At 49.0% G+C, this 27,852-nt stretch overlaps 1 protein-coding gene across 1 annotated transcript in view; it reads right to left on the bottom strand.

Moving 5' to 3' along the window:
* ATG4A (autophagy related 4A cysteine peptidase) overlaps positions 1 to 27,852 on the bottom strand; it is a 73,998-nt gene that overhangs the window by 44,764 nt on the left and 1,382 nt on the right. The window contains exons 2-6 of the mRNA XM_075323927.1: positions 23,863 to 23,976; positions 14,532 to 14,603; positions 11,290 to 11,388; positions 10,157 to 10,258; positions 4,868 to 4,940 (exon numbers count right to left, since the gene is read on the bottom strand). Of these exons, the coding sequence (XP_075180042.1) occupies positions 4,868 to 4,940; positions 10,157 to 10,258; positions 11,290 to 11,388; positions 14,532 to 14,603; positions 23,863 to 23,976 (460 nt within the window). The remainder of the gene's footprint in view (positions 1 to 4,867; positions 4,941 to 10,156; positions 10,259 to 11,289; positions 11,389 to 14,531; positions 14,604 to 23,862; positions 23,977 to 27,852) is intronic.

Genomic DNA, 27,852 nt, shown 5'->3' with positions numbered 1-27,852 from the left:
CCCCCTGCAGGAACGTGCGTACCTGTGGAAGCCTGGCTAGGCGCTTCTGGAAAAAACACAGAGGGCGCTGAGACTTGTCCCTTAAGGGAGCCGAGCGACAAACCCTTTTCCAGTCCAGATTGAAGGAAGGACAGAAAAGTGGGCAAGGCAAAAGGCCAGGGAGAAATACCCTGAGCAGAGCACCACGACAGGAAAATTTTCCACGTCCTGTGGTAGTTCTTGGCGGACGTCGATTTCTTAGCTTGTCTCATAGTGGCAATGACGTCTTGAGATAACCCTGAAGACGCTAGGATCCAGGACTCAATGGCCACACAGCCAGGTTGAGAGCCGCAGAATTCAGATGGAAAAACGGCCCTTGAGATAGCAAGTCTGGTCGGTCTGGTAGTGCCCACGGTTGGCCGACCGTGAAATGCCACAGATCCGGGTACCACGACCTCCTTGGCCAGTCTGGAGCGACGAGGATTGCGCGGCGGCAGTCGGTCCTGATCTTGCGTAACACTCTGGGCAACAGTGCCAGCGGAGGAAACACATAAGGGAGCTGAAACTGCGACCAATCCTGAACTAAGGCGTCTGCCGCCAGAGCTCTGGGATCTTGAGACCGTGCCATGAACATTGGTACCTTGTTGTTGTGCCGGGACGCCATGAGGTCGACGACCGGCACCCCCCAGCAGCAACAGATCTCCTGAAACACGTCCGGGTGAAGGGACCATTCCCCTGCGTCCATGCCCTGGCATCTGAGATAATCTGCTTCCCAGTTTTCCACGCCTGGGATGTGGACTGCGGATATGGTGGATGCCGTGGCTTCCACCCACATCAAAATCCGCCGGAATTCCTGGAAGGCTTGCCGGCTGCGTGTGCCGCCTTGGTGGTTGATGTATGCCACCGCTGTGGAATTGTCCGACTGAATTCGGTTCTGCTTGCCCTCCAGCCACTGCTGGAACGCTTTCTGGGCAAGATACACTGCCCGTATTTCCAGAACGTTGATCTGAAGCGAGGACTCTTGCTGGGTCCACGTACCCTGAGCCCTGTGGTGGAGAAAAAACCGCTCCCCACCCTGACAGACTCGCGTCCGTCGTGACTACTTCCCAGGATGGGGGTAGGAAGGATTTCCCCTTCGATAATGAAGTGGGAAGAAGCCACCACCGAAGGGAAGCTTTGGTCGCCTGAGAGAGGGAGACGGTCCTGCCGAGGGACGTCGGCTTCCTGTCCCATTTACGTAGGATGTCCCATTGAAGGGGACGCAGGTGAAACTGCGCGAAAGGGACTGCCTCCATTGCTGCCACCATCTTCCCCAGGAAGTGCATGAGGCGCCTCAAGGGGTGTGACTGGCCTTGAAGGAGAGATTGTACCCCTTTCTGTAGTGACTACTGCTTGATTAGCGGAAGCTTCACTATCGCTGAGAGGGTATGAAACTCCATGCCAAGATATGTCAGCGATTAGGCTGGTGTCAGATTTGACTTTGGAAAATTGATGATCCACCCGAAACCCTGGAGAGTCTCCAGGGAAGCGTCGAGGCTGCGTTGGCATGCCTCTTGAGAGGGTGTCTTGATCAGCATCCAAGTACGGGATCACCGAGTGACCCTGCGAGTGTAGGAGCGCTACTACAGTAGCCATAACCTTGGTAAAAACCCGTGGGGCTGTTGCCAGGCCGAACGGCAGTGCCACGAATTGCAGGTGTACGTTTCCTATGGCGAAGCGCAAGAAGCGCTGGTGCTCTGGAGCAATCGGTACGTGGAGATAAGCATCTTTGATATCTATCGATGCAAGGAAATCTCCTTGGGACATTGATGCGATGACGGAGCGGAGGGATTCCATCCTGAACCGTCTGGTTTTTTACATGTTTGTTGAGCAGTTTCAGGTCCAGGACCGGGCGGAAAGACCCGTCCTCCTTTGGGACCACAAACAAGTTGGAGTAAAAACCGTGGCTCAGTTTGCTGAAGAGGAACCGGGATCACCACTCCTTCTGCCTTCAGAGTGCGCAGCGCCTGCAGAAGAGCCTCGGCTCGCTAGGGAGGCGGGGATGACCTGAAGAATCTAGTCGGGGGACGATAGGTGAACTCTATCTTGTAACCGTGAGACAGAATGTCTCTCACCCAGCGGTCTTTTATTTGTGGCAGCCAGGTGTCGCAAAAGCGGGAGAGCCTGCCACCGACCGAGGATGCTACTAGAGGAGGTCGAAAGTCATGAGGAAGCCGCTTTGTTAGCGGCGCCTCCTGTGGCCTTTTAAGGACGTGACTTAGACCGCCATGCATCAGAGTTCCTTTGTTCTTTCTGAGACCTTTTGGACGAGGAGAATTGGGACCTGCCCGCGCCCTGAAAGGACCGAAACCTCGACTGCCCTCTCCTCTGTTGGGGTATGTTCTGTTTGGGCTGGGGTAAGGATGTATCCTTTCCCTTGGATTGTTTGATGATTTCATCCAGACGCTCGCCAAACAGCCTGTCGCCAGAAATTGGCAAACTGGTTAAGCGCTTTGTTAGAAGCAGAATCTGCCTTCCATTCCCGTAGCCACAAGGCCCTGCGGAGTACCACCGAATTGGCGGCCGCGACCGCCGTACGGCTCGCAGAGTCCAGGACAGCAATAATAGCGTAAGACGCAATTGCCGAGGTCTGGGTGGTAATGGATGCCACTTGTGGCGCGGCCGTGCATGTGGCTGCTTCAATTTGCGCTTGACCTGCTGAGATAGCTTGTAGCGCCCATACGGCTGCGAATGCTGGGGCAAAAGAAGCTCCGATAGCTTCATAGATGGATTTCAACCAGAGCTCCATCTGCCTGTCAGTGGGATCTTTGAGCGAGGCCCTCTCTTCCACTGCAATTATGGATCTAGCCGCCAGTCTGGAGATTGGGGGATCCACTTTGGGACACTGAGTCCAACCTTTAACCACGTCAGGGGGAAAAAGATAACGTGTATCCTTAAGGCGCTTAGAAAAAACGCTTATCTGGACAAGCATGATGATTCTGGACTGCCTCTCTGAAATCAGAGTGGTCTAGAAACATACTCGGTGTATGAGAAGCTGACTCCTCCGCCGGAGGAGCTGAGGGAGAAATATCCAGCATTTGATCGATGGACGCAATAAGAACGTTCACTATGGCGTCCCCGTCTGGAGTATTAAGATTGAAAGCGCCCTCAGGATCAGAATCCTGATCAGTTGTCTCCGCATCATCAACCAGAGATTCCCCCCGCTGAGACCCTGAACAATATGATGTTGAGGGAAATTCTAAGCGAGCCCGCTTAGTCGGTCTGGGGCTGGGGTCTAAGTCAGAACCCTCAGCCTGGGATGTATGAGATACCCCGGGAGGACATTGTTGGTCCAACTGAGAGGGGCCAGGGAACAATGATTCAACAGAGTCCCTTTGCTGAGATACCGGCCTGGACTGCAAGACTTCTAGTATCTTAGCCATAGTCTCAGAGAGTTTCGCAAACTCCGTCCCCATCACTAGGACAGTGTCAACAGGTGGCTCCCCCTGGGCCCCTCTTAGCAGAGGCCCTGGCTGAAGAAGTGTCACCGGGGTCGAACATTGCACACAATGAGGGTCAATGGGACCTGCCGGCAGCTGGGCCGTACAAGCGGCGCAGGCAGCATAATAAGCCTGTATTTTGGCACCCCTGCCTTTTGTGGGCGCCATGCTATTGTTTTCCCTGAGTAACACAATAGGGTATATAGCCAGAATGAACTGTGCTCATACAGTGTGAAATATATACTATAAACAAATAATGCATCAATACACTACAGCACCATGGGGCTAGCACCACATGTGCTGCTTACCATCCGCCTAAAAGCGGTTATGAGGCCACCAGAGACCGTGTCTGGGTCTCACAGACTTTGTCCCCCTCTGCAGCGTCGGAGGAGCTGACAGGAATGGCTGCGGCGTCCTGACGAGAGGAGGGAGCCGTGGGCGTGGCCAAGGTGCTCACACTGTGCACAGTGAGGGGGGTGGAGTATGGAAATCATGCTCCAGCCCTCAGTGCTGCTCGTTCCCTGCAGCGTCCCGCCCTTCCCCCTGCCTGTCAGGGCTGAGGGCGGGAGAAAGGGAAACTAGGCCGCAAGCAAGCCGGGGACTCGAGTATAAGCGTGGCCGCCGTAAAAGCGCGGCACACGCCGAAGTCCCCGGCGAACTACAAGTCCCAGCCGCGCCGCAGTTTCCCATGGCAGCGGCGGTTAGCGCGGTAGCCCCTACATATAAAACACACTCAGCAACGCTGAGTGTGTAATGGCACAGTTTAACCCGGTCAGCGCCGCGGCCCGGTGCACTAGCACACCCAGCAAAGCTGAGGTGTTGCCGTGCGCGGTCCCCACAGGGATACAGAGTACCTTCACGTAGCAGGGCCATGTCCCTGAACGGTACCCAGCTCCTATCCAGCAGTCTCCACAGGAGTTGTGGATGAAGCCCGGTCTCAGTGCCTGGAGACCGATAGGATCCCACTTCGCCCAGAGCCCTGAGGGGGATGGGGAAGGAAAACAGCATGTGGGCTCCAGCCTCCGTACCCGCAATGGATACCTCAACCTTAACAACACCGCCGACAAGAGTGGGGTGAGAAGGGAGCATGCTGGGGGCCCTATATGGGCCCACTTTTCTTCCAACCGACATAGTCAGCAGCTGCTGCTGACTAATCTGTGGAGCTGTGCTGTGCGTGTCTGACCTCCTTCGCACAAAGCAGAAAACTGAGGAGGAGCCCGTGGGAGCACGGGGGGTGTATAGGCAGAAGGGGAGGGGCTTAACACTTTTGAGTGTAATACTTTGTGCGGCCTCCGGAGGCATAGCCTATACACCCAATTGTCTGGGTCTCCCAATAGAGCGACAAAGAAAATTGAATTCACGCTCGCAATATTTGACATTATATGATGGATGGAAAAGGCTCTACTTACTTTAAAACCTGAGCCACAGTATTTGGTCCAAACCATTCTCCGATAGACTTTCCTTCTCCAACTCCCATCTGTGCTAATTTATTATACCATATAAATAAAAAGTACAAAATTATATATTTGATCTGCAAATAAAGTGTTACAAGTTTGTTTTTTTTGTTTTTTTAAAAAAAGCATTATTTACATGCAAAACATTATAATATAGTACTTAATAAAAGTCATTGGTTCTCACAGGCATTTACCTGTTATAAGTAAATGTGGCTGTTCTATTGAAAATGTAAAACATGAACAGAACCTATAGTGCGGAGGAGGTTAGAAGAAAAAAAAAAAAAAAAAACACACACACACAACATCTAATGATTACTTTAGAGCGACTCGGTCTCCATATTTTACAATATAATCTGCATACAGTATTAAATAGATCTCCGGGACCTGATGAAGCTGCTCTATTTACTTGAAAATACTTATCACAATGGCTATGTAATCTCTCTTTAAGTCTTCCTGCTAGATATAAAAATAAAGTATCGACGCACAAAAATGCTCATTTTGCTGTCAGGATTAGAAAGCCATGATATTCATAGTAAGTACATCAGCTTCACTAGGTCCAATAGATTTCTTTATTGCTGCTTGCAGTTTGTGTTTTAAGGTCTAGAATGAAGAACTTGTAATTAATATTCAGCAAGTGTGCTACTTTAGTTTTAACAGTGAAAACACACAATCTAGGTTAAGGTTTTAACAATCTTTATGCCAAGCTTCAGGTATTTCGCAAAAATCTGTAATTTGCTGCGTGACGCCAGTTCCTCTCATGTGGCCGATATCCTGATGAAACATACTATTGCTTAAAAGGAGATGCTGGCACCACTAAGATCTCAAGAATGAGAAAGAAAAGAACATTCTTCTATTCTCCTTTATATCTAACACTGCTCATGGAATAATCAAGTCACTGAAATATAATTTTACGATATTGCTATATATTATCTTTAAATATCTGAAATCCAAGTTTGTTTTTACTTAGAATTTTCTTGTATTTAGTGTAGTAAGAGCATGCAAATTTATACTGATCCGAGTGGCTGCACTGCCCGGACTGATGAAGGAACAACATCACAGAACCTGAGAAACCTGAAGAGAAAGCATCCTCAAGGCAAACAGTCCTCAAGGGAAAAAAAATAAAATAAAAAAAAAGGAGGCCTCCAGGCGAAAGAAACCTCAAGGCGAAAGAAACCTCAAGGCGAAAGAAACCTCAAGGGAAAGAAACCTCAAGGGAAAGAGACCTCAAGGGAAAGAGACCTCAAGGGAAAGAGACCTCAAGGGAAAGAGACCTCAGGGGAAAGAGACCTCAGGGGAAAGAAACCTCAAGGGAAAGAAACCTCAAGGGAAAGAAACCTCAAGGGAAAGAAACCTCAAGGGAAAGAAACCTCAAGGGAAAGAAACCTCAAGGGAAAGAGACCTCAAGGGAAAGAGACCTCAAGGGAAAGAGACCTCAAGGGAAAGAGACCTCAAGGGAAAGAGACCTCAAGGGAAAGCGACCTCAAGGGAAAGCGACCTCAAGGGAAAGCGACCTCAAGGGAAAGAAACCTCAAGGGAAAGAGACCTCAAGGGAAAGAGACCTCAAGGGAAAGAAACCTCAAGGGAAAGAAACCTCAAGGGAAAGAAACCTCAAGGGAAAGAGACCTCAAGGGAAAGAGACCTCAAGGGAAAGAGACCTCAAGGGAAAGAGACCTCAAGGGAAAGAGACCTCAAGGGAAAGAGACCTCAAGGGAAAGAAACCTCAAGGGAAAGAAACCTCAAGGGAAAGCTAGTCCGGACGCAGTTTGCTCTTTTCTTAGTCTGGTGAAGAAGGACATACAGTAAGAAGTGATGGGTGCTGAATGTGAGTGCTGCAGAAGGAGACTGAAAGCAGCATGTGCATGACATACGAGGGTTTATTCCCTGTAATCTACTGTCTCCTACAGAAATAAGTCTCTTGTCTGGAGGACGCACCAAGGCTGAGTACACATCTGAGTTAGGAATTATGGTTTTCTTTACCATTAGATAAGCAAGGGACAGATACATCGAGTGATGGGCACAAACCCCGCTCAACAAACCCGACTGACTAAAATAGGGTCTGTCAGTTTCATTCTGGTGTCTGTCACGCTACAGGTGGTTTGTGGTCTCAGAAGAAAAGACTGCAGTTACTCTGTGTCTATGACTGTCGAACCATGATGGAGTGTGACACAGACACGGTCACGCTTCCCCGTATTCCCTGTGCAGGTGGGTGGCCATGTGCCGTCTAGTGCCACCCACCATGTTTCATTAGAAAAGAATTAATAGCAGCCAGATAACCCGGCACATGACTGCCAGTACACGAATCTCATATGTGGTCACCGCCACATGGGAAGAGTGACCGTGAGTGCATCACAAACAGTCACATAGATTGCCTTTTCTCTGTCATAGAAACCCCTTAACTGGAAGGGTTAATTTGGGGCGAGACAAAAGAGGTCTCCAGATTCGATGGCATTGGTCAAATTAAGAACGATGCCTTGGAGACAAGAATATACACAGCCATGTCTGCCAGTGGTCAAGACTTGTCTTACCTCACTCAAAGGGCAGAACATTTTTAGTTCTTAACAGAAGAGAGAAAGTTTCAGTTACCACAAAACAAAATAACCTAACTCCTGAAAACTGACTTAGGGAGAAAATATCAAAAAGCTTTTTGTTATGTAATCTGAGGACAGCATGATGTAGGGGTTAAAGCATTGAATTTAGTGATGTGTCACTTATTAGGCTGTGTGCTGTTGTTTCAACACAATGAAGGTTGGTTTTATCACCAGGAGATAATCACTGCCAGAACTACAGTTCACATGACTGCAAGACCAACCACCTCCTCCTGTGATAAGCTGCTCACTGTCAATAGACAATGAACACAAAAAGCTGTGGTGTGGGCGGTGCTAGCTTTCTCAGCTCTTCTACATCTAAACAACTCTGATTGGCTGCACCCAGCAAACTAAGTGACACATCGCTGGAATCAGGGTCTTTTTTCCTACATTATGCTGATGAGGTAGCTAAAACCTGCTGACAGATTCCCTTTAAATTTGTATAAACATTGTCAGACCAATATTCTTTATGAACACAACTTTTACTGAGCATACAAAAACAGAGTTATTAAGGCCAGATATGGATATAAAATATTTAAATGATAAAGCAAGATATAAAATATTAACCTTCTCTAATAACTCTTCTCACACCAGACAACCCTTTTAACGGAGTACAAAAAAACCCAAACATATACAGCTTTCTGCATTTTTTCTGCAGCTAAAAATGATCCAATCTCCACTTATGGCTCCTAAAAGGGACAGGACATTGGTAGAAACAGAGACTTAATGATCATTACTTCTTTAATGTTTTGTCACATAATCTGAGAGCAGCATAATGTAGAGACAGAGATCCTGATTCCAGTGAAGTGTCACTTACTGGGCTACTTAGTGTAGTTTAGATAAAACCAGTGTTTAATCAGCAGTAGATTATCTCCAGAGGACTAGTAAACCTGCTAAAATGATTTATCCCTACATATTCAAGAGATCTATATAACCCTACCCCCCCCCCACACACACACACACACACACACACACACTGATTGGCACCTTTCTATATACAGTGTTGTGAATACGGTTTCCTGTTTGGGCCTCCCTCTTGTGGTTAATGCTGGCGGTGCAGTTGATGTGTGGAATGAAAGCCACACACCTGTGGAGGACTGGCAATCAGGGTCAGATTGGGCTATTTAACCGAGTAGTTTTCTCTTGTTACTTGCCGGTGGTCAATGTCTCCTGTGTGTGAAAGACATTCTGTTACCAGCTCTGCTCACTACCAGAACTCCTCTCAGATAAAAAACAACAAGAAAGTGTTTTCCACTTTCTTGTTGTTTTTTCTGCTTTGATACTAAGGCTTGATTCCTATTTTGTCTGTGTGGAGTTCTTGGTGGAATGGGATCATTACCTGCTGGGAGTGTCTGTATACTTAGCTCCATGATTCTGCAATGTATTGTGTTTTGTCATGCTTGGTATTAATTCAGTCCCTCATCTGGATTAGTGTTTTTGTATCCCAGTAACATCAGAGTGCTGATACAGTGGGGGAGAGGTTGTGTGACCTCAGGATTTTTCCATATCAGAAGTGCTGGTATATATTAGGGTTTTTACTGCTGCAGACAGTTGCTCTTTCCTATCCTTTCCTATAAAGATAGTTTGGGCCTCACCTTTGTGAAATCTGTATTTTCTAGCTTTGTATTGTGTTTTTCTATATCACCATAGCTTTTACATGTGGAGGGCTATCTATCTTTGGGGACTGCTCCGAGGCAGATTAGCTTTCTTATATCTCTATTTTTGAGATTTAGTTCTCCAGCTTTGTCGAGGCGTCCAGGTCATCATAGGCTTGTCCCACGCCTACTTCTAGTTGTGTGTCAGGATTAGGTCTGCAGTCCGTTAAGTTTCTAGCCACTCTGTTACCGTTTTGGGATTTTTTGATCCTCCTCGGTCCCTGAATCATAACAGTACAGTGTATACAGAAAGCTGTTAATCAGTGATGAGGTCGGGGTTATACAGAGCTTAAAATTCTGAGCATTACTAGATGTGCAGTAGTTATCAAGATGACAGCAACAGCTTGGTAAGTGACAAATCACTGGAATCAGGGTCTCTTCCTCTAAAGCATACTGTTCACAGATTGCATAGCAAAAACCTGGTGATAATTTCCATTTAAAAATTAATACTCATTTAGGCTAATGGTTGTCCAATAATCATGCACACAAAAAAATATCCTGAAAAAGACAAAACCTCATTATACGTTCTTAAATATTCAGGTTTACCAGCGTTTTGGATTGCCTGACTGCACTGAAGTTGTTCAATAATAAAATAAAACATCAAAAATTGCCTAATAATTGTGCAAACAGAGTATGGGAGGACAACTGCAAATCTGTTTGTAATGAAACAAAGCTCAACTCTGCTGTACTGTGTTAGTTATAATTACGCACAGCTCTGCAATGAGATCAGACTGTCAGTCATTACAAGTCTCACACAGGTAATACCAAAGGCAGATTCTCCAGGAGATCAGTGTCCAGCTGATTTACGTATAAGAAAAACATGGACTTCTCTGAAATACGTCATCAGGTCGCAGATATCAAGGTATCATTTTATTCAGCTTCATATGACGTGCATGCCCATATAGATGGGTTAGGAGGGCTAAAATATTTTTTGTACAACATAGTTGTGTCGGCTGCAATATCAATTTCCACATAAAATCCATGAATGAATGCATTTTTCTTACCCATTTGATGAATTGAATAACAACTATTTTTTCTGTCCAAAAAGCAGTGTAGGATTTGGTAATATTCTTCCGGCTGTGTTTTATGTTTCTCCCATCTCCACTCTAAATAAAAATGGAAATGTAAGTGCCTGTTATAGACTCCCGGCGTATACCGGTGCCGAGACGTGCGTGATACATCAAGAGAAGTGCAAGTCACTGGAGCCTGACAATTAGGGAGTATGGCGGACACAGATACAGATACCAATCCAGCAAAACACCTCACCTTATACTGCATTTAGTCAGGTCAGATATCCGGGCATACAAATTACAGTTAAAAGATATCAGTAAAATATTTCCACATTTATTGTGTCAGTCATACCCAGGGATGGGTGATTAGACGATCGGAGGCAGGACTAATCTGGGGTGGAGGTGCCCCGCTGCACTAGTCCTGCCTCATCAACATATGCAATGCTGCACAAAAAAATATTACTGTTTAGGTTGTGTGCCCACACTGATTACTTTATGCAGATTTTAATCAATATGCAAGGAAAACCATATCCCAGCAAAGTCTATGAGAGTCCTGACTTGTGCACATGTTGCAGATTTTTTCCTTAAAGATTTTGGTACAGAAAGAAATCTGCAGCATGTCAATTGTTTCTGCGTTTTTTCCTGCTCATGCTTGATCACTACAGTGGATCAGATCTGTCAGTGCTGCACTAGCAACACTGACCCATCCGGCATGGTGTGTGAGGCTCTCCGAAGCTAAGTAACCCGGGGTCGTCAGTGACAACCCAGGGTTGCCATTGCAGCGATCGGGTGCCTGTGATCACATTGCAGGGACCCGATCGCCAAGGAGAGGTAAGCGATTCATCTCTCTGCATCGCATTAATCGCAGCATTTAAGGGGTTAAACTACCAGGAGCGGCACAGGCACTGCTCCGAGCAGTGAGAGCCGAGTCCTGGCTGTAACATCAGCCAGAGAACCGGCGGCGATTGTGGGGGTACAGCGCAGGAACCCCTGCAATTGCCATGACTAGAAAAACGAATGAAGAAAAAAAAAAAGCCAGAAAAAATGTATAAAAAAAAAAGCGATAAAAAACAAACATTTTCTGCCAAAATATGCAGTATTATGTGCAGAAAAGCTGCATTACTAACCTCGGCCCAAATGCTGGCAGATTAAGGCCTGTGCCAGCATCATTTGCCCACATCTCAGCATACATCCCCATCCAGCATCAGATGAAGGGCCTGTGCCTCCTGTTGATAGAGCACAGAATTAACAATTATCCAATACTATATACTCAGATTGCATTTCCATTTTGGATTCATGTTACAAAAGCTCCAAAGCGGTGATACTCCACAGGGTTTTCTGGAGCCCTGAAGCTCCATCACACTTGGTCTGGGGTTCCCCACCAGATAGAAGCAAGTAATCAACACGCAGCAACAATTCCGAGCAGCTCACTGTCTGTATAATGATCTTTTAAGGAAATCCTAAAGTTAAATGATCAAAAAACTAAATATATGAGCAAGGGACCAAGTGTACAAGAATTTATTAAAGGGAATCTGTCAACAGGTTTTTGCTAGCTCATCTGAGAGCAGCATAATATAAACTAAGAGGCCCTGAGTTCAATGATGTATCACTTAGATTAGTGGCTGCAGCTATTCTCACACAGGGAAAGATTTTAGACTTTGCATGTAGCAGAGCTCTGAGAGCTGCCCCCACCTACACCAGGCTTTCATCTTCCATTTCTATAGACAAAATCTGTGAATCACAGAGGGGCTGAAGTTGGACTATAAGGGTATGTGCGCACTAGGCGTTTTTTTCACGCTGCATTTTTATGTGCGTTTTTGTCTCAAAAAACGCACCCGCGGCTAAAAAACGCGACAAAAACGCATGCGTTTTTACCGCGATTTGGTGCGTTTTTTTGCTGCGTTTTTGCCCACTGCGTTTTTAATCAGTGCACAATGCCATTAAAGATTGTTGATGAAAAAAAAAAAAGAAAAAAAAGGTCTCATGTCATTTCCTTCTTCCAAATGTTCATTGTATGCAGGAGAGCAGACAGCTGCAGAACTAGTGTATGCAGGAGAGCAGACAGCAGCTGCAGAACTACAAGGCTCAGCATCCTCCATCCAGGACTGCATGCAGGAGTTTTTTGCCCAAAGAGAAAAAAAAAAATGACATGGGCTTCGCTATATTTTTGTATGCTAGCCAGGTACAGCAAGCAGGTACAGGCTGCCCCCAATCCCCACCTGCCTATTTGTACCCGGCTGGGAATCAAAAATATAGGGAAGCCCTTTTTTTTTTATTATTATTATTTCATGAATTTCAAGAAATAATTAAAAAAAAAAAAATGACGTGGGCTTCGCCCAATTTTTGAGTCGAGCCAGGTACAACTAGGCAGCTGGGAATTGGAATCCGCAGTGCAGAGTGCCCATGCTTTCTGGGCACCCCCACTACGAATTGCAGTCCGCAGCCACCCCAGAAAATGGCGCTTTCATAGAAGCGCCATCTTCTGGCGCTGTATCCAACTCTTCCAGCTGCCCTGATGCCGGGTGGCTCACTGGGTAATAATGGAGTTAGGGCTAGCTGTATATTATCAGCTGGCCCTAAGCCCGAAATTCATGGTGTCACGCCAATATTAGACATGGCCACCATGAATTTCTAGTAAAGATAAAAAAAAAACACAACACAGAAAAATATTTTTATTAGAAATAAAACACAACACAATTAGTGACTCCATCTTTATTGAAATAAAGAACCCCCCTCCGCAGTAATCCTGGGTCAGGGTCCCGCGCCGTCCAATCCAGATCCAATATCATCTGATCGGTTTGCTGGAAGGCAAAGCGATCAGATGATGTGTCAGGTTCTAGGGGCTGAAGCACATCACACATCAGCTGATTGTATAAAAGCCGATTATACAATCAGCTGAAGCATCAGTGCAAAAAAAAATAAATAAATACTCACGTCTGTGCTGATTACCGGCAGCTCCTGCAGCGATCGGATGAGAGTCTGATCCTGTCCCATCGCTGCAGGAGCTGCCGGTAATCAGCTGATGAAGTCCCCTGACGGCAAGATCAGCTGATAGCCGGCCGGGCACGAAAAAGCCGGCGACACCGCGAGAATTACGATCAGCTGATGCGTCAGGTGACTGCATCAGGTGACTGCATCAGGTGATCCACCGCCAGGTCCTGCAAGCTTTGTACGTGCCCCGGGGAGACTGCACACAGCCATAGCGGCGGTACCAGGACAGGAGCGGGCATGGCACCGGGACCCTGCAGACAGGTGAGTATATATGACATTTTTTTTTTCTACTGTTCACTTTTGTTTTTGCCGCTGCCTCCACCTCCCGCCCAGACATGGCGCCGCACGGAGCTGACATGGCACCGGGCGGGTTGTGGACGCAGCGGTGACGGTACCGGGAGGATTCATGCTTCTGTGTTTACCAACAGAAGGAATCCTCTTCCTGTACACGTCACTATACTGCCCACCCCTTGCGTTTATAGCTGCGTTTTTAGTCATAGAAACGCAGCTATATGCATTTTTCATTGCGTTGTTGAACATCTCATTGAACTCAATGGGTGAAAAACGCAGAAATAATTTACATGCTGCATTTTTGTGGTCACCACAAAAACGCAGCTACAAAAAAACGCTGTGTGCGGACAGCACTTTTGAAAACCCATAGACATTGCTGGGGAAGCAATGTCACTGCGTTTTCAGCACAAAAACGCCGCTAAAAACGCAGCAAAAACGCCTAGTGCGCACAAGGCCTTACTAATGTGCTACTGAGACCCACAAATGATAAAGAGGCTCAAACCAACACTACAGTTAAACAAAAAAAGACTAGGAGATAACAGAGGCAGGGCTGAAGTCTGTTTTAACACTTGCAGCATGCTGGCTTCAGGTTACATTGCAGAAATCTGCTGACAGAGTCCTCTTTAAGAAGATAAACAGCTTCTAACTAATTTACCATATTGGCTGCCTGCAGAGGACAATAGTGGAAGCAGTGCAGCTCACACAATACTGTGTCACCTCTCCCTACATACTAATAGCGGCAGGTAACCAGTTCGTAAAGTACGTTCTTTTGGTAGTAAGGACGGGTTTATGTGTGCCCTAAACATTTTGGGTCTATTATGAGAGTAGAAAACAAAAAATGAAGCTGTCCCGATTTTGTCATATTATGTTGAGTAATGGCCAATTGTCATATAAAGTCCACAAATTCCTCCTGAAATAAATTAAATTTATCTATTAATTATAATTCATTTTGCAATACCAATGGCATAAAAAAATTGAATTTAACAGAAGGCAAATCATTTGGAAAGATGGAATTTTTCACTGTATATTGGTGGTGGAGCAGCTATAAAGTCCAGAAAGTCGTAGAGGGGAGCAGCTCCATACTCACCTATGGGAGAAAATTTCTTTCTGTATGTAAACCACAAGCGGGAGGTAACGTCTGACAGCAGAGCACATTTCTCTATAAAGCAACAGAGAATCACCAGTTAGGTTCAGTAACAATAGGTTTACTTGAAAAGATTTGCTTTCTGGGAAAAAGAACGAATACATAAAAACAGATACACGTCTAAAATTCTGCCCATTTTTGCCCATGAAACTCCCAGGAACTGCCCAGAAACATCCTGCCTGTGGTTTGGGTTTCTATACGTCCAAACCATATAGAAGCGGAGGAATGGCCACACACGAGCAGCCTTTCCTCCGCAGATGATCAAGACAAAAACTACTCAGCAAGGTTTGCACAAGTAAATAAAAGATCAACTTGTGAAAGGAATAAAAAACAAAAAACAGCCAATAAACTGGCAGGGCAAGATGAATTTCACAAGACAGTTGCGGCGATGTTCACACTACTGTTATGGCTTCCATTATGAAGATAACTTACAGCACTGTCAATGTTGCTGAGGCTGTGATGGGAGGCTCAGAGTATGTACACAATGACTTTTAAAGGGAATCTGTCTGCAGGTTCTTTGCCATGTAATCTGAAAGCAGCATGGTGTAGGGGCAGAGCCCCCAGTTCCATTGATGTGTCCCTTACTGGACTGCTTGGTGCAGTTTTGATAGAATCTCTGTTATCTCTGCTGTAGATGTTGCAGAGGTCAGAATGTTAAGCTGTGAAAAAAAACCCGCCCACACCACTGATTGGCAGTGTCTTAAGTACACTGTCAGGAAGCTGCCAATCAACAGTGGGGGTGGGGTGCTACAGACTAATTAGACAGTCCTGCTCATGAGACCTAGTCCTATAGTGATAGTCTCCTAGTGATAAAATACTGATTGTATTGAAACTGCAGCACATAACCAAACATCTCTGGAATCAGGCTCTCTGTTCCTACGTTATGCTGCTCCCAGATTAAAAAAAATCTGCTGACAAATCCCCTTTAACCCCTTCACGACCAAGGACGTACATATACGTCCATGGCCATGACTGTCACTAGTACTGAAGCATAACTCTGATCAGGAGAAGCGATCGGACTATGTAGGCATAAAGTCCTTTAGGGAAACTAGTAAAAAAAAAAATCATTTAAAAACAAAGTTTTAAAAAAATATGGAAAAAAAAAAATAAAAAATTACAAGTTCAAATCACCCTCCTTTAGCCTCATTGAAAATAAAATAATAATAATAATAATAATAAATACACATATTTGGTATCGTTGCGATCAGAAATGCCCGATCAAAATATAAAATCAATTAATCTAATAGGCATACGGCATAACGAAAGAAAAAAAAAATTAAAAACGCCAGAATTTAGTTTTAAAATGCAATAACACGCAATCAAAACAGCGCATCTATTAAAAAATGTTATAATTAAAAACCCCAGCTCAAGGCCGCAAAAAATATGCCGCCACTGAGCCCCAGATCTCGAAAAATGAGAACACTACGCGTCTCGGAAAATGGGGACAAAAGCGCTACTCTTTTTTGGACAAACGTCAGAATTTTTTGACTACTTAAATAAAAGGAAAAATATACATGTTTGGTATATATGAACTCGTACCGACATGAGGCATCATAATGCTAGGTCAGTTTTACCAAATATTGAACACGGTAAATAAAAAACTCCAAGAACAATCGTGTAATTGCACTTTTTTTTTGCAATTTCACCGCACATGGAATTTTTCCCCATTTTCCAGTACAATATGTGGCAGAATTAATGGTGTCGTTCAAAAGTACAATCGTCCTGCAAACAACAAGCCCTCATATGGCTATATTGACAGAAAAATAAAAAAAGTTATGGCTCTTGGAAGAAGGTGAAAATTGGAATGCTGCCCAGGGGTGGAGGGGTTAAACCCAGGCAAACTCGCCAAGGTTATTCTTATCTTCACACATTATATATACAAATAGCGAGCGGCATCAAGTGGAAGCCTCCTGAAGATTGGTGGTGCGCACATTCCCTTAGGCTATGTGACCACGGGACTCTGTACCCGCAGATATATCTGCAGGTTTCTCCGCAGCATCTCCCTGGAATCCGCAGCTATACATTGCTGCGGGATTCCAGTGAAATATCTGTGGAAAACCTGCGGACATTCATGCGACTTACCTGCGGAAGTCCCGTCCTCTATCTTCATAGTGGAGAGGCGGAATTCCGCAGGTATTTCCGCAGGAATAATTGACATGCAGTTACGTGCAGCTGTGGGTCATCTGCAGCATATTCTGCAGCCGCACATTCCGCAGTGTGGACACAGACACTCCCCATGTCCCATAGGATAACATGGGGAGTGTCTGTACTTGCTAAATCCTGCGGATTTATCTAGAAAATCCAGATAAATCCGCAGGTTTTCCGTGGCAAATTCCGCAATTATAGTCCTGTGGGCACATAGCCCTAAAAGGGAACCTGTCAGCAGATTTGGGGCCTATAAGCTGCGGCCACCACCAGTGAGCTCTTATATACAGCATTCTAATATCTATATATATATAATTGCCTTATTCTGTCTGTCTGTCTGTCTGTCATGCTCCGAAATTGTGTCCTTACGGTGACACAAAGCTGATTGGCCGCTGGGCTCGCCATGGCCCCGCCCCCCACACGGATTGGCCTCTCGCCCCGGCTCTCTGCAGGCCCCGCTCCCCTCACGCAATGCACGCTCGCTCTGGCCCAACTGACACGGAGCTCCGATTCCCAGGTGAGTACACACACACACACATCAGATCACACTCACTCTCACACTCACTCTCACACACACCTCACACATCACAACATGCTGGGATATCGCTTGCTTCTACACCGGCTCCGTCAGGATCCCGGCAGCGCCAGACATAACCTTGCGATGATGGGATCTTGACGGAGGCCGTGAAAGCTGGTAACCATTATAAACATCGGGTAACTAAGGTCCCTTAGTTACCCGATGTGTATCATAGTTACCAGTGTACACCGGCTCACACTCACTCTCACACACACCTCACACACACATCACATCGCATCCACACATCAAGGTCCTGCAGCTGCGGAACATACACACACATAACAGCACACACACACACACAAATCAGATCACACTCACACACACCTCACACATCACATCGCATCCACATACTCACAACATCCTGGGATATCGCTTGCTTCTCGGCGGCGATACTGTGCTGTTGTGAGCTTCCAGGACCTGCCGGGGGATCACATGGCCAGAAGCATGTGATATCCCCGGATGTTGTGAGTATCAGCGCGTATGTGCAATATCGTCAGTGTGTGTGTCTTTGTGTGTGAGTGTATGCGATCGGGTGTGTGTGAGTGTATGCGATCGGGTGGGTGTGTGTGGGTGTGTGTGAGTGTATGCGATCGGATCTGTGAGTGTCGGCAGAGGAGCACGGCGTGCTGGAGGAGGCTGAGAGGACAGAGGCTGATCCTGGGGAAGGCTGGGATGGGGAGGCTGATGCTGGACACGGAGAGGCTGATGCTAGGGACAGAGAGGCTGATGCTGCGTGAGGCTGATGCTGGGGACAGAGAGGCTGATGCTGGAGACAGAGAGGCTGATGCTGGAGACAGAGAGGCTGATGCTGGAGACAGAGAGGCTGATGCTGGAGACAGAGAGGCTGATGCTGGAGACAGAGAGGCTGATGCTGGAGACAGAGAGGCTGATGCTGGAGACAGAGAGGCTGATGCTGGAGACAGAGAGGCTGATGCTGGAGACAGAGAGGCTGATGCTGGAGACAGAGAGGCTGATGCTGGAGACAGAGAGGCTGATGCTGGAGACAGAGAGGCTGATGCTGGAGACAGAGAGGCTGATGCTGGAGACAGAGAGGCTGATGCTGGAGACAGAGAGGCTGATGCTGGGGACAGAGAAGCTGATGCTGGGGACAGAGAGGCTGATGCTGCGTGAGGCTGATGCTGGGGACAGAGAGGCTGATGCTGGAGACAGAGAGGCTGATGCTGGAGACAGAGAGGCTGATGCTGGAGACAGAGAGGCTGATGCTGGAGACAGAGAGGCTGATGCTGGAGACAGAGAGGCTGATGCTGGAGACAGAGAGGCTGATGCTGGAGACAGAGAGGCTGATGCTGGAGACAGAGAGGCTGATGCTGGAGACAGAGAGGCTGATGCTGGAGACAGAGAGGCTGATGCTGGAGACAGAGAGGCTGATGCTGGAGACAGAGAGGCTGATGCTGGAGACAGAGAGGCTGATGCTGGAGACAGAGAGGCTGATGCTGGAGACAGAGAGGCTGATGCTGGAGACAGAGAGGCTGATGCTGGAGACAGAGAGGCTGATGCTGGAGACAGAGAGGCTGATGCTGGAGACAGAGAGGCTGATGCTGGAGACAGAGAGGCTGATGCTGGAGACAGAGAGGCTGATGCTGAGGACAGAGAGGCTGATGCTGGGGACAGAGAGGCTGATGCTGGGGACAGAGAAGCTGATGCTGGGGACAGAGAAGCTGATGCTGGGGACAGAGAAGCTGATGCTGGGGACAGAGAGGCTGATGCTGCGTGAGGCTGATGCTGGGGACAGAGAGGCTGATGCTGGGGACAGAGAAGCTGATGCTGGGGACAGAGAAGCTGATGCTGGGGACAGAGAAGCTGATGCTGGCGACAGAGAGGCTGATGCTGGGGACAGAGAGGCTGATGCTGGCGACAGAGAGGCTGATGCTGGCGACAGAGAGGCTGATGCTGGCGACAGAGAGGCTGATGCTGGCGACAGAGAGGCTGATGCTGGCGACAGAGAGGCTGATGCTGGCGACAGAGAGGCTGATGCTGGCGACAGAGAGGCTGATGCTGGCGACAGAGAGGCTGATGCTGGCGACAGAGAGGCTGATGCTGGCGACAGAGAGGCTGATGCTGGCGACAGAGAGGCTGATGCTGGCGACAGAGAGGCTGATGCTGGCGACAGAGAGGCTGATGCTGGCGACAGAGAGGCTGATGCTGGCGACAGAGAGGCTGATGCTGGCGACAGAGAGGCTGATGCTGGCGACAGAGAGGCTGATGCTGGCGACAGAGAGGCTGATGCTGGCGACAGAGAGGCTGATGCTGGCGACAGAGAGGCTGATGCTGGCGACAGAGAGGCTGATGCTGGCGACAGAGAGGCTGATGCTGGCGACAGAGAGGCTGATGCTGGCGACAGAGAGGCTGATGCTGGCGACAGAGAGGCTGATGCTGGCGACAGAGAGGCTGATGCTGGCGACAGAGAGGCTGATGCTGGCGACAGAGAGGCTGATGCTGGCGACAGAGAGGCTGATGCTGGCGACAGAGAGGCTGATGCTGGCGACAGAGAGGCTGATGCTGGCGACAGAGAGGCTGATGCTGGCGACAGAGAGGCTGATGCTGGCGACAGAGAGGCTGATGCTGGCGACAGAGAGGCTGATGCTGGCGACAGAGAGGCTGATGCTGGCGACAGAGAGGCTGATGCTGGCGACAGAGAGGCTGATGCTGGCGACAGAGAGGCTGATGCTGGCGACAGAGAGGCTGATGCTGGCGACAGAGAGGCTGATGCTGGCGACAGAGAGGCTGATGCTGGCGACAGAGAGGCTGATGCTGGCGACAGAGAGGCTGATGCTGGCGACAGAGAGGCTGATGCTGGCGACAGAGAGGCTGATGCTGGCGACAGAGAGGCTGATGCTGGCGACAGAGAGGCTGATGCTGGCGACAGAGAGGCTGATGCTGGCGACAGAGAGGCTGATGCTGGCGACAGAGAGGCTGATGCTGGCGACAGAGAGGCTGATGCTGGCGACAGAGAGGCTGATGCTGGCGACAGAGAGGCTGATGCTGGCGACAGAGAGGCTGATGCTGGCGACAGAGAGGCTGATGCTGGCGACAGAGAGGCTGATGCTGGCGACAGAGAGGCTGATGCTGGCGACAGAGAGGCTGATGCTGGCGACAGAGAGGCTGATGCTGGGGACAGAGAGGCTGATGCTGGGGACAGAGAGGCTGATGCTGGGGACAGAGAGGCTGATGCTGGGGACAGAGAGGCTGATGCTGGGGACAGAGAGGCTGATGCTGGAGACAGAGAGGCTGATGCTGGGGACAGAGAAGCTGATGCTGGGGACAGAGAAGCTGATGCTGGGGACAGAGAGGCTGATGCTGGGGACAGAGAGGCTGATGCTGCGTGAGGCTGATGCTGGGGACAGAGAGGCTGATGCTGGGGACAGAGAAGCTGATGCTGGGGACAGAGAAGCTGATGCTGGGGACAGAGAAGCTGATGCTGGGGACAGAGAAGCTGATGCTGGGGACAGAGAAGCTGATGCTGGGGACAGAGAAGCTGATGCTGGGGACAGAGAAGCTGATGCTGGGGACAGAGAAGCTGATGCTGGGGACAGAGAGGCTGATGCTGGGGACAGAGAGGCTGATGCTGGGGACAGAGAGGCTGATGCTGGGGACAGAGAGGCTGATGCTGGGGACAGAGAGGCTGATGCTGGGGACAGAGAGGCTGATGCTGGGGACAGAGAGGCTGATGCTGGGGACAGAGAGGCTGATGCTGGGGACAGAGAGGCTGATGCTGGGGACAGAGAGGCTGATGCTGGCGACAGAGAGGCTGATGCTGGGGACAGAGAGGCTGATGCTGGGGACAGAGAGGCTGATGCTGGCGACAGAGAGGCTGATGCTGGCGACAGAGAGGCTGATGCTGGCGACAGAGAGGCTGATGCTGGCGACAGAGAGGCTGATGCTGGCGACAGAGAGGCTGATGCTGGCGACAGAGAGGCTGATGCTGGCGACAGAGAGGCTGATGCTGGGAGGAGAGAGGCTGATGCTGCAGGTAGAGAGGCTGATGCTGGCGCAGCATGGCGGATGGAGCACCTTTGGGAGTGCGCAGCATGGCGGATGGAGGCTGATGCTGGGAGGAGAGAGGCTGATGCTGCAGGTAGAGAGGCTGATGCTGGCGCAGCATGGCGGATGGAGCACCTTTGGGAGTGCGCAGCATGGCGGATGGAGCACGTTTGGGAGTGCGCAGCATGGCGGATGGAGCACGTTTGGGAGTGCGCAGCATGGCGGATGGAGCACGTTTGGGAGTGCGCAGTATGGCGGATGGAGCACGTTTGGGAGTGCGCAGCATGGCGGATGGAGCACGTTTGGAAATGCGCAGCATGGCAGATGGAGCACGTTTGGGAGTGCGCAGCATGGAGGATGCAGCACGATGGGAGTGCGGAGTATGGCGGATGGAGCACGTTTGGGAGTGCGCAGCATGGCGGATGGACCACGTTTGGGAGTGCGCAGCATGGCGGATGGAGCACGTTTGGGAGTGCGCAGCATGGGAGATGGAGCACGATGGGGAGTGCGCAGCATGGCGGATGGAGCACGTTTGGGAGTGCGCAGCATGGGGGATGGAGCACGATGGGGAGTGCGCAGCATGGCGGATGGAGCACGTTTGGGAGTGCGCAGCATGGCGGATGGAGCACGTTTGGGAGTGCGCAGGATGGGAGATGGAGCACGATGGGGGGTGCGCAGCATACGGGATGGAGCACGATGGGGAGTGCGCTGCATGGGGGATGGAGCACGATGGGGAGTGCGGAGTATGGCGGATGGAGCACGTTTGGGAGTGCGCAGCATGGCGGATGGACCACGTTTGGGAGTGCGCAGCATGGCGGATGGAGCACATTTGGGAGTGCGCAGCATGGGAGATGGAGCACGATGGGGAGTGCGCAGCATGGCGGATGGAGCACGTTTGGGAGTGCGCAGCATGGCGGATGGAGCACGTTTGGGAGTGCGCAGCATGGCGGATGGAGCACGTTTGGGAGTGCGCAGCATGGCGGATGGAGCACGTTTGGAAATGCGCAGCATGGCAGATGGAGCACGTTTGGGAGTGCGCAGCATGGGGGATGCAGCACGATGGGGAGTGCGGAGTATGGCGGATGGAGCACGTTTGGGAGTGCGCAGCATGGAGGATGCAGCACGATGGGGAGTGCGGAGTATGGCGGATGGAGCACGTTTGGGAGTGCGCAGCATGGCGGATGGACCACATTTGGGAGTGCGCAGCATGGCGGATGGAGCACGTTTGGGAGTGCGCAGCATGGGAGATGGAGCACGATGGGGAGTGCGCAGCATGGGGGATGGAGCACGATGGGGAGTGCGCAGCATGGCGGATGGAGCACGTTTGGGAGTGCGCAGCATGGCGGATGGAGCACGTTTGGGAGTGCGCAGGATGGGAGATGGAGCACGATGGGGGGTGCGCAGCATACGGGATGGAGCACGATGGGGAGTGCGCTGCATGGGGGATGGAGCACGATGGGAAGTGCACACCTCCCCCCAACACACACACACACACGCGCGCACTGCACAACACACCACACCACACACTGGGAACCACAAACAACTGCCCTACACAGACACCCACACACACAGACAACGCTGCACACACAAATATACGCACATACCGCACATTGCACAAAACATACCTCCCCCCAAAACACACCACACACACACAAACTGCGCAACACACACACAACGCTACAGACACACAGCGCTCCACAAACAACACCGCTCTCACCCCCCATCACACCCAGACAACACCCAGAACATGTACAGCGCCCTACACAAACACTTGGTAACTACACACAACAACATCTATATCTATATCTATATATATATATATATATATATATATCTATATATATATATATATCTATATATCTATATATATATATATATATATATATATATATATATATATATATATATATATATAACAAAAATCATACATGAACTACACAATACGTAAATTCTAGAATACCCGATGCGTAGAATCGGGCCACCTTCTAGTACTGTATATAAGAGCCCAAGCTGCTCTGTAGAATGTAAAAATCACTTTAGAATACTTACCTAAAGGGTGACTGTGGTGGAGTTGCGCCATATCGGCGCCTCCTCTTTCGGTCATCTTCGTCCTCCTTCTGAAGCCTGTGTGAATGATGCATCCTACGTCATACACACTCGCTGGTCCCGCGCAGGCGCACTGCAATACTTTGATCTGCCCTGCACAGGACCTCAATACCGGCCTGTGTGTATGATGTAGGACACATCATGCACCCCGGCTTCAGAAGAAAGATGACAAAGAGGGCCGAAAGAGAAGGCACCGGCACCAGAGATGCCCATATGACCCAACCCCACCGCAGCAACCATTTAGGTAAGTAATGTAAAGTGATTTTTACATTCTAAACAGTGGCTTGGGCTCTTATATACAGCATGTTAGAATGCTGTATATAAGAGCCCACTGGTGGTGGCCGTTATAGTCACCAAATCTGGTGACAGGTTCCTTTAATAACCTCACGGCTGCATACTGAGCGGTGGGCTCCAGCCTCACTTGCTGCTTATCACTCTACCAACCTGTTTTAATGTCATATTGCTCTCCTAAAATGTAAACAGGCTCATCGGTGTCCGGGAGTTCTTCTAATTCCAGGTAATCCGATTCAAAAATTTCATTTTCATAACTTGCATAACCTGTAAGAAATATGGAGCCATTCTATATTATATTATTTACAAATACTTCTCTGTAAATTTATACAGAACAGGATCTAGGACACAATGTATCAATGATGGGTTTTATTTTTTAGGTGAAAAACTATTGTAATAGACTTTATTACTGGGCTTATCCCAAGTGGAAACCCCCGGCCATCAGCTCTTGGCGGGTTTGCCCGTTCCAAGCCCCCGTGTGCGTGTGCTGTGGAAACCCCCTATCCTCCTCTTACAGGGCTTTTATCTGTGATCCTTTATTGAAACGTAACACTGCATAACTATAACAAAATGCACTTCGGTTCACTCCCTGCACATATTTATATGGGATAAACGTCCATTAATAATATATCATTCTCCTTCTAGCTTCTCAGGCACTTCAATCAGTTTTGGTCATTATGAAGCCAGGATTAACCCTGTGGAGGCCATGCCACGAGGCCGGCTGGTGGATCCCTACCACAGCTGTGCACCCTGATTTTCTGGTTATCAGATGACAACGCTAACTGGAACGAGAGCATTGATTTATGCTATAGTCATCAAATACCAGAGCCTGCGGCCAGCCCCCGGCTACGATGACTATAACCAGTCATGTGAGGCTTCCAGATTTACTTCCTGATAATATAAGTAGGTTTCAAGGGTAAGTTAACAAGTCACTCATGCTAGTAATCATACCTGTCTACAATCCTAACACTATATAATGTGGGGTCACACTGATAACAGCGGATCCTGGTTGTTTGTCACAGTGGCACTGTGAATTAGTGATGGCCACATAGATGGCCCTCCAGCGATAACACAGCGCCCTCTCAAATGCTTGGTCAAATCTATAGGAAGTTCCCAGATGAAAAATCCCGATTGGGAGGGAATGAAGGGGGGGGTTCAAAGTTAGAGAAAGTCCTGCACTTGTATCTCAGCGTGAATAAAAACTTTTCATGAAATATGCAAATTAAAATAGTTGACACATTGAAGACCGGGCATCCTGGAAAAAAAAAAAATTAAAAAAAAAAAAAACTACGCGTTTCAAACCAGCATTTGTGTACAGTCCTTATTCATGGCAGGCTAATACTATCCCCGGGATGTCCTGGTTTTTATCGTTTCTACCATTTTAATTTCAATGTTTCAAGAAAAGTTTTTGTTTTTATTCACACTGGAAAACAAGTCCAAGATTTTCACTAAGTTTCTAAGTGTCCAAGGTACAGCGCATTTTCTAATTGGAGAGGTTTTTGAAAACCATTTAAGGACTAACCAGGCTGTCATCTTGTGACAACTTCGGATTTATCAACATGACCCAGTGCAAGGTACGCAGGGGGTACGAGGGGGTCGCCCACTGTCAGGTACGTCCTCACCTTTCCCCAGTGTCAGGTAAGCCCCCTCTTCCCCCAGTTTTAACTATGTCGTCCCCTTCCCCCAGTGTCAGCTACGCCCCCTCTTTCCCCAGTGTCAGCTACGCCCCCTCTTTCCCCACTGTCAGCTACGCCCCCCTTCCATGTCAGGTACGCCCCTCCCCCGTGTCAGGTACAACCCTAACTCTCTCCCCTGTGTCAGATATGCCCCCTCCACCTGTGTCAGGTACGAACCCCCCACCCGTGTCAGGTACGAACCCCCCACCCGTGTCAGGTATGCCCCCCATCTGTGTCAGGTACGCCCCCCCATCCGTGTCAGGTACGGCCCCCCCCCATCCGTGTCAGGTACGGCCCCCCCATCCGTGTCAGGTACGGCCCCCCCATCCGTGTCAGGTACGGCCCCCCCCATCCGTGTCAGGTACGGCCCCCCCCATCCGTGTCAGGTACGGCCCCCCCCATCCGTGTCAGGTACGGCCCCCCCATCCGTGTCAGGTACGCCCCGCCCCATCCGTGTCAGGTACGCCCCGCCCCATCCGTGTCAGGTACGCCCCGCCCCATCCGTGTCAGGTACGCCCCGCCCCATCCGTGTCAGGTACGCCCCCCCCTATCCGTGTCAGGTACGCCCCCCCCATCCGTTTCAGGTACGCCCCCCCCATCCGTGTCAGGTACGCCCCCCCCCATCCGTGTCAGGTACGCCCCCCCCCCCATCCGTGTCAGGTACGCCCCCCCATCCGTGTCAGGTACGCCCCCCCCATCCGTGTCAGGTACGCCTCCCGCATCCGTGTCAGGTATGCCCACCCCCCCACACCTCACTCCCCCGTGTCAAGTACGACCCCTTCCCCCTTCACCAGTACTAGGTAAGGGAAAGCGACATACAAATTCTATAGGTAACTCCCGATTTCTCTCCATCAATATTGCTGATCATGGTCCGGATTAAGAACTCAATGTATCAAAAGTGTTCATGTTCCCATCTGTTAAAGCTGCAGAGGAGCAATATCACCAGGAGGCTTCACTTGACCTCTCCACGCTGCAGGGGGCTCAGATTGTTTCATTAGATTGGGAGTCAGCAAAAGTCCAGGTCCACAGCTAGAGTGGGCTCAGCTGGTAGGGACCCCCTGTTCTCGCAGAGATCGGCACAGCTAGCATTTTATTCCTCTAATCAGAAAGAATGATACAGTCCTCAGACATCACATCGACATACCAAACATACAAGCCTCATGGCCCCAGATGTTAATCCAGAATACCCTGTCTTCCTGTGAAGCAACAGGCCCTTTACTGATCAAAAGGCGACATATCTGCTGGTTAAGTAAGAGTTCTGCGATTCTTTAAAATTTCTCTCTTAAAGGGGTTTTCCAGTTTTGGAATACCTCTCTTCCCTGTTTTTTTTAAAAACTGTCCTTTCCTCAGTTTCTCGGGGTCCCTCGCTGAGTCTCCACCGCTGCTCCCAGATTATGGTCTGTAGCCCTGACATCACATTGACAGCGCTAGAGCCAATAACTGCTTTATTACCCTGTCGCAGCGCCTTTATAGACATGGGAAAGCCACCATCCATAGGAAGGCCTGGTGTTTGAATTTATAAAAGTCAGAAAAACACATCTTAAAGATGCCTTCCAGATTGCTGGGACATCCAGCTTTATTATACCCAATTTCGTCTTCAAACTATTTGCTGATCCGCCAAAGCCCCATTGAGTCTGACATTGATCTGCTCTCAGGGACCCAGAGTCATTTTCTTGCGGTTTTTACAAATATTCATCCAGTAGTCAGAAATCCAATGAGTCAGCTCTTTACATTAGAACACCGGACTCTCCTAATAATGAAATGGAAGAATCTGAAGGTGGTAATGGCTAATGAGCAATCCCTCCAAGACGTCCTCTGCAGGAGATATTGACCCAGACCTAAAGGAGCAACCAGTTTGTTTGTGCACTTTCCTCACACACTGAGCAGCACATCTGCCCATATACTGTCTATGCCGGAGGAGAAGTGACCGGACCATCAAGCAGAGGTGTTTGGAGGCCGATGGACTCTGGTCAGTGTCCTCCGTCCGCACACATTCTAAGGACAGAGGTGCTGCTCAGTGTGTGAGGAAAAAGCACTCAGAAAGTGTGAACCCACAGTGCAATACATCTACCTGACACATCGTACACCTTATAAAAGACAATCAATGTAGTCAGTGAAGGATGGGGGTTACTGATCAGCCGAGGATTCCTGCTCCAGATTTCAGCACAAACACAGGATTTTTGCAATTCAAAATTAAGGAAATCCGGCATTCACCCCTGAGATTCATCAACAGCGAGCACCCAGGTTATATATTCCCCAGCAAAGAGGTGAACACTGCAGGGAAAGAAAGTGCACCCCTGTCACCCAGTCTAAGGTACGACCGCTCCCCCTCTGTACAAACCCCCTACTCCCAGTGTCAGGTGCTTCCCCCAGTGTCAAGTACAAACCCCTCCCCCAGTGTTAGGTATGACCCCAACCCCCAGTGTTAGGTATGACCCTGACCCCCAGTGTTAGGTATGACCCCATC

Source organism: Anomaloglossus baeobatrachus, chromosome 9 (assembly GCF_048569485.1).
Source record: "Anomaloglossus baeobatrachus isolate aAnoBae1 chromosome 9, aAnoBae1.hap1, whole genome shotgun sequence".
Classification (NCBI taxonomy): domain Eukaryota; kingdom Metazoa; phylum Chordata; class Amphibia; order Anura; family Aromobatidae; genus Anomaloglossus; species Anomaloglossus baeobatrachus.
The sequence above is the reverse complement of the archived record's forward strand: the minus strand, read 5'-3'. Positions and strand labels throughout refer to the sequence as shown.